A 14,274-nucleotide genomic window follows, 5' to 3' on the forward strand; every position below is an offset into this window, starting at 1 on the left:
TTTTGAGGTCATACGATGAGAATGTATGGGCATTGGCATCGTATTGGTTTCAAAATCAACCACCGCAAGAAAATAAAGAAAAAAACTTTGAATGGATGGTTTTGAGGTCATACGATGAGAATGTATGGGCATTGGCATCGTATTGGTTTCAAAATCAACCACCGCAAGAAAATAAAGAAAAAAACTTTGAATGGATGGTTTTGAGGTCATACGATGAGAATGTATGGGCATTGGCATCATATTGGTTTCAAAATCAACCACCGCTGGAATCCGCTATCGGAATTATTTAAATAGGCACTCGCTGAACCTCCAAGAAAGCATTTAACATCTATATTTCATTTAGTATGGGGATCCAACCCAGGACTTGTGTGACAGGCTCGAGCTAAATGGGAGATGGCATAAACACGGCTTGGTGTTGGACCGAATTGATGTTGGAAATCAAGTGCCAGTGCTTCTTGTGACTGAATTAGAGACAGTATTATAAGCGCACATTCTTAAAAGCACGGGATAAAACGATATTATTCATTAATATCTATTCGTTTTAAGACACATTAGGAAGTAATATGTAAGCATGTAGTTTAAATATTGGACTATTAGTGTTAAGTTACATTTTAATTTAGGTGATGGTCAGAGACTGTAGATATATACAACGTAACACCTTCCTTCTACACAAGTAAATATCACACCAGTACTGCGATGACTATAGTACGTAACCACTGCCTGTTGGACAAGTAAATATCACACCAGTACTGCGATGACTATAGGACGTAACCACTGCCTGTTACACAAGTAAATATCACACCAGTACTGAAATGACTATAGTACGTAACCACTGCCTGTTACACAAGTAAATATCACACCAGTACTGCGATGACTATAGTACGTAACCACTGCCTGTTACACAAGTAAATATCACACCAGTACTGCGATGACTATAGGACGTAACCACTGCCTGTTGGACAAGTAAATATCACACCAGTACTGCGATGACTATAGTACGTAACCACTGCCTGTTGGAAAAGTAAATATCACACCAGTACTGCGATGACTATAGGACGTAACCACTGCCTGTTGGACAAGTAAATATCACACCAGTACTGCGATGACTATAGACGTAACCACTGCCTGTTACACAAGTAAATATCACACCAGTACTGCGATGACTATAGGACGTAACCACTGCCTGTTACACAAGTAAATATCACACCAGTACTGCGATGACTATAGTACGTAACCACTGCCTGTTACACAAGTAAATATCACACCAGTACTGCGATGACTATAGGACGTAACCACTGCCTGTTGGACAAGTAAATATCACACCAGTACTGCGATGACTATAGGACGTAACCACTGCATGTTGGACAAGTAAATATAACACCAGTACTGCGATGACTATAGGACGTAACCACTGCCTGTTACACAAGTAAATATCACACCAGTACTGCGATGACTATAGGACGTAACCACTGCCTGTTGGACAAGTAAATATCACACCAGTACTGCGATGACTATAGGACGTAACCACTGCCTGTTGGACAAGTAAATATCACACCAGTGCTGCGATGACTATAGGACGTAACCACTGCCTGTTGGACAAGTAAATATCACACCAGTACTGCGATGACTATAGGACGTAACCACTGCCTGTTGGACAAGTAAATATCACACCAGTACTGCGATGACTATAGGACGTAACCACTGCCTGTTACACAAGTAAATATCACACCAGTACTGCGATGACTATAGGACGTAACCACTGCCTGTTACACAAGTAAATATCACACCAGTACTGCGATGACTATAGGACGTAACCACTGCCTGTTGGACAAGTATATATCACACCAGTACTGCGATGACTATAGGACGTAACCACTGCCTGTTACACAAGTAAATATCACACCAGTACTGCGATGACAATAGTACGTAACCACTGCCTGCTACACAAGTAAATATCACACCAGTACTGCGATGACTATAGGACGTAACCACTGCCTGCTACACAAGTAAATATCACACCAGTAGTGCGATGACTATAGGACGTAACCACTGCCTGTTACACAAGTAAATATCACACCAGTACTGCGATGACAATAGTACGTAACCACTGCCTGCTACACAAGTAAATATCACACCAGTACTGCGATGACTATAGGACGTAACCACTGCCTGCTACACAAGTAAATATCACACCAGTAGTGCGATGACTATAGGACGTAACCACTGCCTGTTGGACAAGTAAATATCACACCAGTGCTGCGATGACTATAGGACGTAACCACTGCCTGTTGGACAAGTAAATATCACACCAGTACTGCGATGACTATAGGACGTAACCACTGCCTGTTACACAAGTAAATATCACACCAGTACTGCGATGACTATAGGACGTAACCACTGCCTGTTACACAAGTAAATATCACACCAGTACTGCGATGACTATAGGACGTAACCACTGCCTGTTGGACAAGTAAATATCACACCAGTACTGCGATGACTATAGTACGTAACCACTGCCTGTTACACAAGTAAATATCACACCAGTACTGCGATGACTATAGGACGTAACCACTGCCTGTTGGACAAGTAAATATCACACCAGTACTGCGATGACTATAGGACGTAACCACTGCCTGTTACACAAGTAAATATCACACCAGTACTGCGATGACAATAGTACGTAACCACTGCCTGCTACACAAGTAAATATCACACCAGTACTGCGATGACTATAGGACGTAACCACTGCCTGCTACACAAGTAAATATCACACCAGTAGTGCGATGACTATAGGACGTAACCACTGCCTGTTGGACAAGTAAATATCACACCAGTACTGCGATGACTATAGGACGTAACCACTGCCTGTTACACAAGTAAATATCACACCAGTACTGCGATGACTATAGGACGTAACCACTGCCTGTTGGACAAGTAAATATCACACCAGTACTGCGATGACTATAGGACGTAACCACTGCCTGTTACACAAGTAAATATCACACCAGTACTGCGATGACTATAGGACGTAACCACTGCCTGTTGGACAAGTAAATATCACACCAGTACTGCGATGACTATAGGACGTAACCACTGCCTGTTGGACAAGTAAATATCACACCAGTACTGCGATGACTATAGGACGTAACCACTGCCTGTTGGACAAGTAAATATCACACCAGTACTGCGATGACTATAGGACGTAACCACTGCCTGTTGGACAAGTAAATATCACACCAGTACTGCGATGACTATAGGACATAACCACTGCCTGCTACACAAGTAAATATCACACCAGTACTGCGATGACTATAGGACGTAACCACTGCCTGTTACACAAGTAAATATCACACCAGTACTGCGATGACTATAGGACGTAACCACTGCTTTTAGACGTCACTAAACTAGGTGACTATAACTTACACTTCAATGTTAACCAGTTCAACACAAATAAAACTGAGTAACAAACTAAGGAGTTATTCTAAGCCGTTCTAAAAGTTGCACAAACATTATTCTATGACATTTCTATAGCATAGCATGTCAACACTGTATTCTGTACACAATAAACTCCCATAAAGCTAGGTATTTAATTTGTTCGCTATAGTTGAAAATGTCTTATTTTCGACTCTCACCCACATGTCCCCATATCGCTTTCTCTTAATCCCTTGTGTTACTGTATTGTACTGCTTAAAGAATGTAAGCATCATCTTAAAAGATAATTCCAAACAAAGAGGAGATAACTTGCAAATACAAACGTAGACAACATTTATATTGTCTCGTGACGAGTACATTTTGTTTTACAAAGCAATATCAACTCACTCTGTCTGGCTGTTTTGAACATGTTTTTTTCTCCCAGTTCCGATTCTCGGATCAAGTTGAACTTTTGCACAATATTCATTGAAGGCATAAATCGATAAAAAAAAACCAATTAGTAAAGTAATTGTTGGCGATTAATCATTTTGTTTAATATCGAATTAAGGGGAATAAATGCTACTTGATAAGAGATGTGGATGCATATATGGAATTAATCCACTTATTACGTTTTGAAACGCTCAAGAAGCATTACCCTTTTAGCATAATTATTCATAGTCGAGGACAAATCACGAATCAATCCGAAAATTAATTAGTTATCATTTAGATCTCTAGTACTAAATAATTTATTTTATTTTATGTCGCAGAAAGGGAGCTAAACCCTGTGTTTTTTTCAGAAAATTGCAGTAAGGTGTTCTTTCCCTTAGATAATTTTTTTTTTTTAAGTATTCTTATTTCTATTGTTTGTTACAAACTTAGATCATCTCGGTCTGTCTGCCTTTCCGATCACTTTATTTCCACTCTCGGATCAAGTTGGAACCTGGCACAGTTATTTGGTGTCGATGATAAAAGATGAATCAAGGGCATCAATCCGACAGTAGGCAGCCATGATGCCCCAAATTGAGGGGTCCCCCCAAATGAGTGTTTTTACATTAAATATTACGCAAAATGAAGGGGTTTCAAAAGGCCAAGCCCCCCCCCCCCAGTCCCCCAAATGATGGCTACGCCACTGTAAAAATAAAAGCTAAACCGTTATATACTTATAACGATGGTGAATATATTTCATTTTATCAATTGAATTTCCGCCAACATAAAATAGAATATCCAGTATTTATATGGTGAAAAAATTATAGATGTAAGTTTTAAAATGAGATTAAGTTTCTATTTCTTGTTTTGCGACTATATTACACTTCAGCTGCTGGCTAATAGCGCTCTGTATTTAAACTAATTTCTACGTGCCTGTTGAGAGAGCAGCCAGCAATCAGTGACGTTCGTTTTTCCATCTCATTAGCTCAAACAGCAGCTTCCCAATAGCCTGGAGTTTGTCTTGCCCTTCTCCTCTGTAGGGGTGTCCATACATTTCAAGAGGACGTGGAAGTTGATGAGCTTAATCACCAGGTGGACACACTGATTCTGTCTTTGAAGTGGACTCATTTCAATAACAACAAACAAACACATATAACCAAGAAGGCGTACTGATGTCATGAAACCAAGATCAAAATACATTACACTGTTATATTTATTATGGATATTATTGGAAGACAAGGTCGATAACTGGATCTCCTGTTTTCTATTATGAACTTATTTGGAGAAATTGGCTGATCCCTAAAAATACAAGCTTTGGGCAATGCCTAAAGTTCAGCGGCTACCCGAATATGCCCAATATTTATGAAATTGGCCCATAAATAGGATTATAATTTTCTCTATTTAAAACTAGCTGTGTTTGTATGTAGATGTGTATATGTGTAGCTGTGTACATGTATAGTTGTGTATATGTGTAGCTGTGTATATGTATAGATGTGCATATGTGTAGCTGTTTATATGTATAGATGTGTATATGTGTATATGTGTAGCTATGTATATGTATAGCTGTGTATATGTGTAGCTGAATACATGTATAGATGTGTATATGTGTAACTGTGTATATGTATAGAAATGTATATGTATAGCTGTGTACATGTGTAGCTGTGTATATGTGTAGTTGTGTATATGTATAGGCTATACATATACATATACATATGTATATGTGTAGCTGTTCACGTGTGTATATGTGTAGCTGTGTATATGTGTAGCTGTTCACATGTGTAGATGTGTATATGTGTAGCTGTCTATATGTGTAGCTGTGTATATGTATAGCTGTGTATATGTGTAGCTATATATATGTATAGATTTGTATATGTGTAGCTATATACATGTGTAGCTGTTTATATGTATGGATTTGTATATGTGTAGCTATGTACATGTGTAGCTGTGTATATGTTTAGCTGTGTATATATATAGCAGTGTATATGTGTAGCTGTCTATATGTGTAGCTGTGTACATTGTAGCTGTGTACATGTATAGCTGTGTACATGTGTAGCTGTGTATATGTGGCTTAACTTTTTGCATAGATGCCATTCTGACATTAACGTGCTGTGCAGATTTATATCAAGTGATGATTTGTGTTAACATTCACAAGCCACATAAGCCCTATAGGATAAAGCGCTTGCATTATTTTATAATAATATTCAACACAAATAACTAGGTAACTTCTTATGAACTTGTGAAAGGTTCAATCTGTTAATAAAAGCCTCAAGGAAAAAAGACAACATTTCCGTCAAAAAAAAATGTAAAAATTTATGTAGTTGGGAGTTCCTGCCTGGTTGCATGCTCCGCAGTTTACGCGATAATATGAAAAACTACTTATTAGTTGTTGTTTTACATTATGTTCCACTTATATGCATACTAAATTTTTTCTCCTTAAAAAAAGTAAACATTTTTTTTTTTGTAATTCTAGTAATTAGTATAAAGAACTTACTTAACTTTGTAATACAATTATAAAAAAAAATTGACAAAAATTCTAAAACCGTTTGCATAAATTTGTTTAAAATATAGTAAATTGTTACCTCCCTTACTAAATAGCCTCTAGGGTTTGTTGCCATTAATAGTGAATAGTTGTAAAAATGGTGTATTTTTATGAAAAAAAAAACTGCTTGCATTCTTGAATTTAAAAATGAGATTTTTCGCTTTTAGAAAAGAAAAAAGTAGCCGTTGCATCAGAACTTTGAATGGTTTAAAATATTATCTGTTGGATTTTCCCTATCTTTCTAGTTTACGAGATCTAAACGGGACGGACGGACAAACCATATAAAACTAATAGCGTCTTTTGCCCTTTCGAAGAAGAAGCAATTACAAATGTATGTTTACATTTTAGATATTTTGTTTCCTCTTTTCAAAAACAAAACATGGAATAATGAAATGTATTTCTATCATTAAACCATAAAAAAATAGACTTGATTAGTGTTAATGTTATCACTCCTAAAATGTGTTTATAAGCATTGACTACCTCCACAAGCACTCTAGTATGTCTAAAGAATCATTGCATGATATCTGGAAGAGAATAGTTTCCATTGTTTTTATCAAAATCTTTTTTTTTCAAATTGATTTCTTTTCTCCTGGACACATAGCCCCAACATAAGGCTCGAGAATTCAATTTCTAGCTGGAGAAATATTGAGACAATCGAAGCGTAGGCAAAGAATTTGACAAATAGGGGTTGAATAAATAGTTTCTGATCAAATACAATGGATATTAAGTTAGTCTTGCACATTCGTTTATACGGAAATTTAATTAAAGATTACGCTTATATTATATAAAAACAAACAAAGTTTATGTTAAGTGTAATTGTATCAATTAGTTTCCATCATTCATGTAATTGTATGTATAGCTCTAGACTTAATAAATCTGTGTGATTAGGAATATTTGTACTTATTGTTGTTTTTTTAGCTTTTAGCTTTCTCGATGCGCTCTGGATCAGCTGTGAAAAGGGAAGAGAGGAAAAGAATATCTTGGTGAATGCTTTCATGATCATTTTTTTAATGCATAAAAAAGAAGTTCACTCAGGGCTCAAGAGTCCTCAAGGGGTCTAATTCAACTTATACCACCACATCTGTACGATTTCTTTCCCTTGTCAACGGTACAAAACTAAATAATTAATTACCTATACTTAATTTACTAATTGGTTGATTTTTTGTATTGATTCATGTGTTTTCGGGTAAAGGAAATAATTGTGCGAAATTTCACCTTTATCAGAGAATGGATGTGGGACAAATTACGTGTATAAACGTTTACCGTACAGACTGACAGACAGAGTGAGTTGATATAAGCTTTGTAAACAAAAAATCGCTTTAAAGTAGACAGATAAGTAGATTTACCAAGTGAATACAGGCTACAGTAGAAATGGTTGCAGCTGCGGTAGTTGTACTAATGATCGTAACAGTAGAATTGGTGTCAGAAAATGTAACAGCATAGTAGTAGTATTGTAGAAACGTTTCTGAATAAATCTTACTCACTCGATTTTTATAGCATAAACCCTTTATATATTTAATATATTTGTTTGCTGATCTCCGATAATGATAACTGAAAAAGATCTTTGATGATTTCTAATGATACATATTGAAAATGATGAGCTCCAATAAAGATCTCTGATGTGATCCTAAATAAAGATATCTGATGTTGATCTCTGACAAAGATATCAGATGAAGATCTATTATAAATCTCTATGAGGATGATTTCTGAAGATGTGTGATGATTTATGACTATCTCTGTTGATTTCTGAAATTCTGATGATGGATTTCTTAAGATGATTATGAACTTTTATTAAAATCTCTCACGATTATCCCCGATAAGGATCTCTGATGATAATCTGCGATAATGATAAATAATCTCTGGCGTATTCTGATGATGTATGATGATTTCTTGCAATTTACGATGATTTCTGATTATTTCTAATGATCTCTAGATGCAAAATGAAAATCTTCGATAAAGATCTCTACTAAACAGATGTTATGATGATCTCTGTTAAAGCTATTAGATGATAATCTCCAATAAAGATCTCAGGATGAGTTTTTATTATCTGTTGATAGGCTCCTCCATGCAATATAAGTCCAAACTCAAATAACAAGATAACACCGGCGAAAGGACAATAATATAAAGATACTCAACGCTGCTGAACGATGTCGAATAATAGGTTTAATAGGTCATGAAGGGAACCATCAAATGTCGTTAAGCTAAATCTCTACGTCCATAAAACCTGCCTCTCTCTAAGGCCGCCAAAAGTAGTCTATGTTTATTTTCGTTACGCCTCAAATCCTAATCCTCTTTTTTAATTGTCACGTCTGCTAAGCCAAAACTTTATCCTTTGGAGGAAACAAACTTTTCGCGCCAAAATTCTTAATCGTGTCCAAACACTTTGATGATTTCTGATGATCTCTGATAATGATCTCGAATGATGCCCTCTGATTCTCTAAGCCTGCTCAATCCTTACAGATATCCAGCCACGTGTTCTCTTGTCTGCTTCACTTTATTTGATCTTGTACTTGGTAGATGTGTCACATACTTGGTAGATGTGTCTCATACTTGGTAGATGTGTCTCATACTTGGTAGATGTGTCTCATACTTGGTAGATGTGTCACATACTTGGTAGATGTGTCACATACTTGGTAGATGTGTCACATACTTGGTAGATGTGTCACATACTTGGTAGATGTGTCTCATACTTGGTAGATGTGTCTCATACTTGGTAGATGTGTCTCATACTTGGTAGATGTGTCTCATACTTGGTAGATGTGTCTCATACTTGGTAGATGTGTCTCATACTTGGTAGATGTGTCTCATACTTGGTAGATGTGTCTCATACTTGGTAGATGTGTCTCATACTTGGTAGATGTGTCTCATACTTGGTAGATGTGTCACATACTTGGTAGATGTGTCACATACTTGGTAGATGTGTCACATACTTGGTAGATGTGTCACATACTTGGTAGATGTGTCACATACTTGGTAGATGTGTCTCATACTTGGTAGATGTGTCTCATACTTGGTAGATGTGTCTCATACTTGGTAGATGTGTCACATACTTGGTAGATGTGTCACATACTTGGTAGATGTGTCACATACTTGGTAGATGTGTCACATACCTGGCAGATGTGTCTCATACTTGGTAGATGTGTCTCATACTTGGTAGATGAGTCTCATACTTGGTAGATGTGTCTCATACTTGGCAGATGTGTCTCATACTTATGTGTTTCATTCACTAGGATCTTAAGTTCATACCCTTGCTGCTATTAGTGTAGATATCATTGGACAAACACATGCAGACATAAATAAGACAACTTCAAGACTGTATAACTTCTATTGATTTTATTTCGTTTTTCATTTCAATTTGAAATACTAAATTTTAAACTTTCAATGACCAAGCCAAGGAAAAACTGTGATTTTGTTCTGTTATATTGAATTCCAATTTCCTATTCTTTTTTTTTTTGTCTGCTTAGTTAAGCTATTATACATTTTGTTGACCCCTTTTCTACAACAAGATACAATTCAAACCAATGAGTTACTAATGTCTCCAAATATTCTCAATTATAATTCCAATTTTAAAAATATTGAAACAAAAAATGGAATTCATTTAAAATCTCCCAGCAGCCAAACGACAGAGCAAGAAAACAACGATTGGCTAGCCCGAGGCTAGAAGGAACCAATTATATTGTTTGGCTCCAAACGTGAAAATTTCTCTGGCTGCTGTACCTTAAAAATCCAAGATGGCATCTGTGTCTCGAGTCTCTACTAATGCCCTGTGGACGAGAAAAACAGAAATTGAATTAAAACAAAAATGACTATTTTACACTCAAAGGCATTTGTTTCAATTATTGTTTAGTCAGCTGAAAACAATGAACCACATTCATTCTAGTTACACATCTCTCTGAATGTAATTTCTATTAGTAAAAGAGTTGCAAACAAATGAGTTTCACTCGCCGTGTCAATAGTAAAAAAAATTTCTGACTTTAAATATGTAGAGTCTTACAAAAGTTTGAAGAACTGATTTTGGAAAAGAAAATTTAAAACGCATAGCTACTGTAAGTGTGATTTTATGTGGAAATAGTGACGGTATTTCAAAATTAGAATATTATTTTTGAAGACTAATTTTGAGAGTTATTTTAGACTTATTTGTGTGTGTGTGTGTGTGTGAAGTAATCGCTTAGCTAATTGTTTCTAGCATAACGCTAAAGTAAATAGTTGGTTTCAACTTATGATAACAGAAGGGGAGAAAGTCTGGTTACCACATAAAAGCTGAAAGATAGACAGACAGACATACAGACATAAAGACATACATACATACAGTTAGACATAGATAGATAGATAGATAGATAGATAGATAGATAGATAGATAGATAGATAGATAGATAGATAGATAGATAGATAGATAAAGTAATACTATAAAAATAATTCTACAAAGAAAACATTACAAACTCAGGCTAGAGAGAGAGATGTATATTTCTAGCCCAATCAAACTACAATTTGCGAATAGCGTGCCACTCATAGTTGTCAGGTCCTGAGACTCGCCATGCTCCGATAAACATTCGCTCCGAGCCCTGGCAGCCCGCTATCGATAACTTGGAGTTATGACACTTGACACAGAGCAGCTCAGATAAATTTATTTAAGCCAAACCCGTCTGAATGTATTATTTGTCTGGTGGAAGTTTTGTTTGTATCTATATTTGCTCCTACCCTCTATATCACTGTCTATGCAGAGTTTCTTAAATGTCATGTAGAGTCTATGTCTTATGTCTTCATGTTCGTTACCCTAGCGTAGATTGCATTAATTCAGACTCTTAACTGGGTTTTTAATTAGGTTGTGCTGTCTCTATGACAGGCGGTTCACGAGAGTTTTATGAGGCCAGCACAACGACCGAACGCTAAGCTCCCATTAGGGTAAGGCTAGGGAAAAAAGTTTTAAATATGAGTATGTTACGTCTAAATATGCATTGAGACTATTTAGCAAGACACCAACACCAACACGGCAACATCATAGGTTAGAAATAATTTAATCTTCATTAACACTGTACACACTGTTTAGTTTCTATTCCTCCATTTTGGTTCTCCCTCTCCTTTCAACACGCATTCGCACCATTCCACATTTACTCTATGATGCGCACATAACACAGTATTAAAACTCGTGGATCCTTTGGTTAGAGAGCAAGCTCTTTACCACTCAGCGCCACCCCACCACAGACCCCATGGATCGCTGTCACACTTCTAGATTGTGATTCTTATAGAAACTTGACAAAACTTATACATTGATATGTCAGAGGCGCTGTGGCTGAATAGTAATCTGCATAACGCAACTAATCGAAAAGAAATCTTTTGCTATTAAACATCTAAATGTGAGCTTTATCAAAACATATTTGGACACAACTGAGATAACAGTCTCGTTTTCGGAAAATTAATTGCTGTAGTTTATTTCATGTACAGTTTTTATTTCATGCACAGTGTTTAATTCATGCACAGTGTTTAATTCATGTACAGCATTTAGTTCATGTACAGTGTTTATTTCATGTGCAGTTTTTATTTCGTGTACAGTGTTTATCTCATGTACAGTGTTTATCTCATGCACAGTGTTTATCTCATGTACAGTGTTTATCTCATGTACAGTGTTTATCTCATGTACAGCGTTTATCTCATGTACAGTGTTTAATTCATGTACAGTGTTTAATTCATGTACAGTGTTTATCTCATGTACAGTGTTTATCTCATGTACAGTGTTTATCTCATGTACAGTGTTTAATTCATGTACAGTGTTTAATTCATGTACAGTGTTTAATTCATGTACAGTGTTTATCTCATGTACAGTGTTTATCTCATTTACAGTGTTTATCTCATTTACAGTGTTTATCTCATGTACAGTGTTTATCTCATGTACAGTGTTTAATTCAAGTACAGTGTTTATCTCATGCACAGTGTTTATCTCATGTACAGTGTTTAATTCATGTACAGTGTTTAGTTCATGTACAGTGTTTATTTCATGTGCAGTTTTTATTTCGTGTACAGTGTTTAATTCATGTACATTGTTTATTTCATGCACAGTGTTTATCTCACAGGGTTTATTTCGTGTACAGTGTTTATTTCGTGTGCAGTGTTTATTTCGTGTACAGTGTTTATCTCATGTACAGTGTTTATCTAATGTACAGTGTTTATCTCATTTACAGTGTTTATCTCATGTACAGTGTTTATCTCATGCACAGTGTTTATCTCAAGTACAGTGTTTATTTCGTGTACAGTGTAAATGTAATTAGCTATGTTAAAATTTAGTCCTTTTTTTTTACTTCCACTTCATTAGGAAAATTAGTAATCAGTCAGAGAGAGAGAAAGTAATAGAGAGAGAGAGACAATGGGAGAAAGAAAATAAGAGAGAGAAATATTTTTACAGGGGGGTGGGAGGCATTCTTTTATACTTTTCAAAAACAATTATTTTATCCACTTATGCCATTCTGATTTTTTTCTGTTTAACAAAATTTTAAAAAACAACTTTAAGAATTGACTTTCATGAAAGCAAAATTTAAAAGTTTTGAAAATATTTTTTGAAATAAAGACTTACGTTTCACAAACAGGGTAACCACTGACGGCTGTGACTGTACACAATACTGGTCTGAATGCTGGGTTCTCCAAGTCTTTAGTTGTGAATAAGATTTCTACCGGGATTTCCCGGGTATGGAAGAAAGGCACGCTTAACTCATCTGTAGAGAGAAAGAAACATCAAGATCAATTTTTATTTGCTTGTTTGTTTGTTGTTGTTATTTGTTTTTTTGTTGTTGTTGTTTTTTTGTTTCTTTGTTTGTTTTTAGTTTGAAACCCAATACTATATTCTGTCATTCCTATTATCATTATGTGTCGACTATGTTTAATTCTAAGTCTGTATTGTATCCAGAAGGATACAACCATAGACATATATTATATCTAGACTGGAAACCGGAAATAAATTATTATCCGCGATTGATCGATTCACAGACCTATACATATATAGATCTATTTAGATTTTTATGTACGTAAACTCTTTTTTCTGACTGTAAGGGGAGTCGCCCCAATCAATCTTTTCTGTCTTAGAAAAGTAATGATCTTTAGTTTTCAAAGTTTAGAAATAATGCAAAATCATTTCTCGGATATTCAAACAAATATATTAAAGAAAGCCATTTCCTGTTTGTTTCCATTGAGATAATGTTTCAAAAATTTTAGATTAAAATAATTCATGTTTTTTTTTTAAATCATGTTATATACATTTAAATACACTGATTACCTAGATCTTTCTAGATAATGTATCTAAAAATTCCAAAATAATAACTATGAGACAAGAGTACTATTATTTTTTATGTTCAATTACTAGATCTTGATCTAAAAATTAAATTGTATGTTACATAGGTTAGGGTTGAAAAAAAACTTTTAACTACTTTACAAAACAACGCCTAGATACAACTTTCTAAAAAAATTTCACATTTTTTGTAGTGTTAAAAAGTCTCCACGTCCAGTCTAGATATAAGTAAAGTTCCCCTTTCAGACCTTTTTGTCTATAGGGCAGATGATGTAAAGGTGGCCTACGGTTAATGAGGGTGTCATCTGGCCAGCACAACGACCAACCGCCTTTACTTTTCCCTGACTTACGTCAGGTACCCATCAGAGCTGGGTGGACTCAGAGGCGCCCGAAGATCCTGAAATTAAAAATCCCAGGCTTCACCAGGATTCGAACCCCGAACTCCTAAACAACTAAATCAGAGATATTTCTGGACATCTCTCCAAGTTCAACAAGGTTAAGTTGTATCTCCTGTTGTTGTTTTTTCTCTCTATCATAATGAAAACTTTAATCAGGATTTGCTTCTAGCTTGACGGTGCTTGACCATAAATGGGATAGGGTTTTTTTAACTTCATGTTTTCAGATG

The 14,274-nt window shown here is 35.7% G+C and overlaps 1 protein-coding gene across 1 annotated transcript in view; it reads right to left on the bottom strand.

Annotated features, from left to right (window-relative positions):
* Positions 1-9,694: 9,694 nt before the first annotated feature.
* Positions 9,695-14,274, bottom strand: part of LOC106054856 (abdominal ganglion neuropeptides L5-67-like) — a 57,834-nt gene continuing 53,254 nt past the window's right edge. The window contains exons 3-4 of the mRNA XM_056004574.1: positions 12,942-13,080; positions 9,695-10,140 (exon numbers count right to left, since the gene is read on the bottom strand). Of these exons, the coding sequence (XP_055860549.1) occupies positions 10,095-10,140; positions 12,942-13,080 (185 nt within the window). The 3' untranslated portion in view covers positions 9,695-10,094. The remainder of the gene's footprint in view (positions 10,141-12,941; positions 13,081-14,274) is intronic.

The sequence above is a fragment of the Biomphalaria glabrata genome, chromosome 11 (assembly GCF_947242115.1).
Source record: "Biomphalaria glabrata chromosome 11, xgBioGlab47.1, whole genome shotgun sequence".
Classification (NCBI taxonomy): Eukaryota; Metazoa; Mollusca; class Gastropoda; family Planorbidae; genus Biomphalaria; species Biomphalaria glabrata.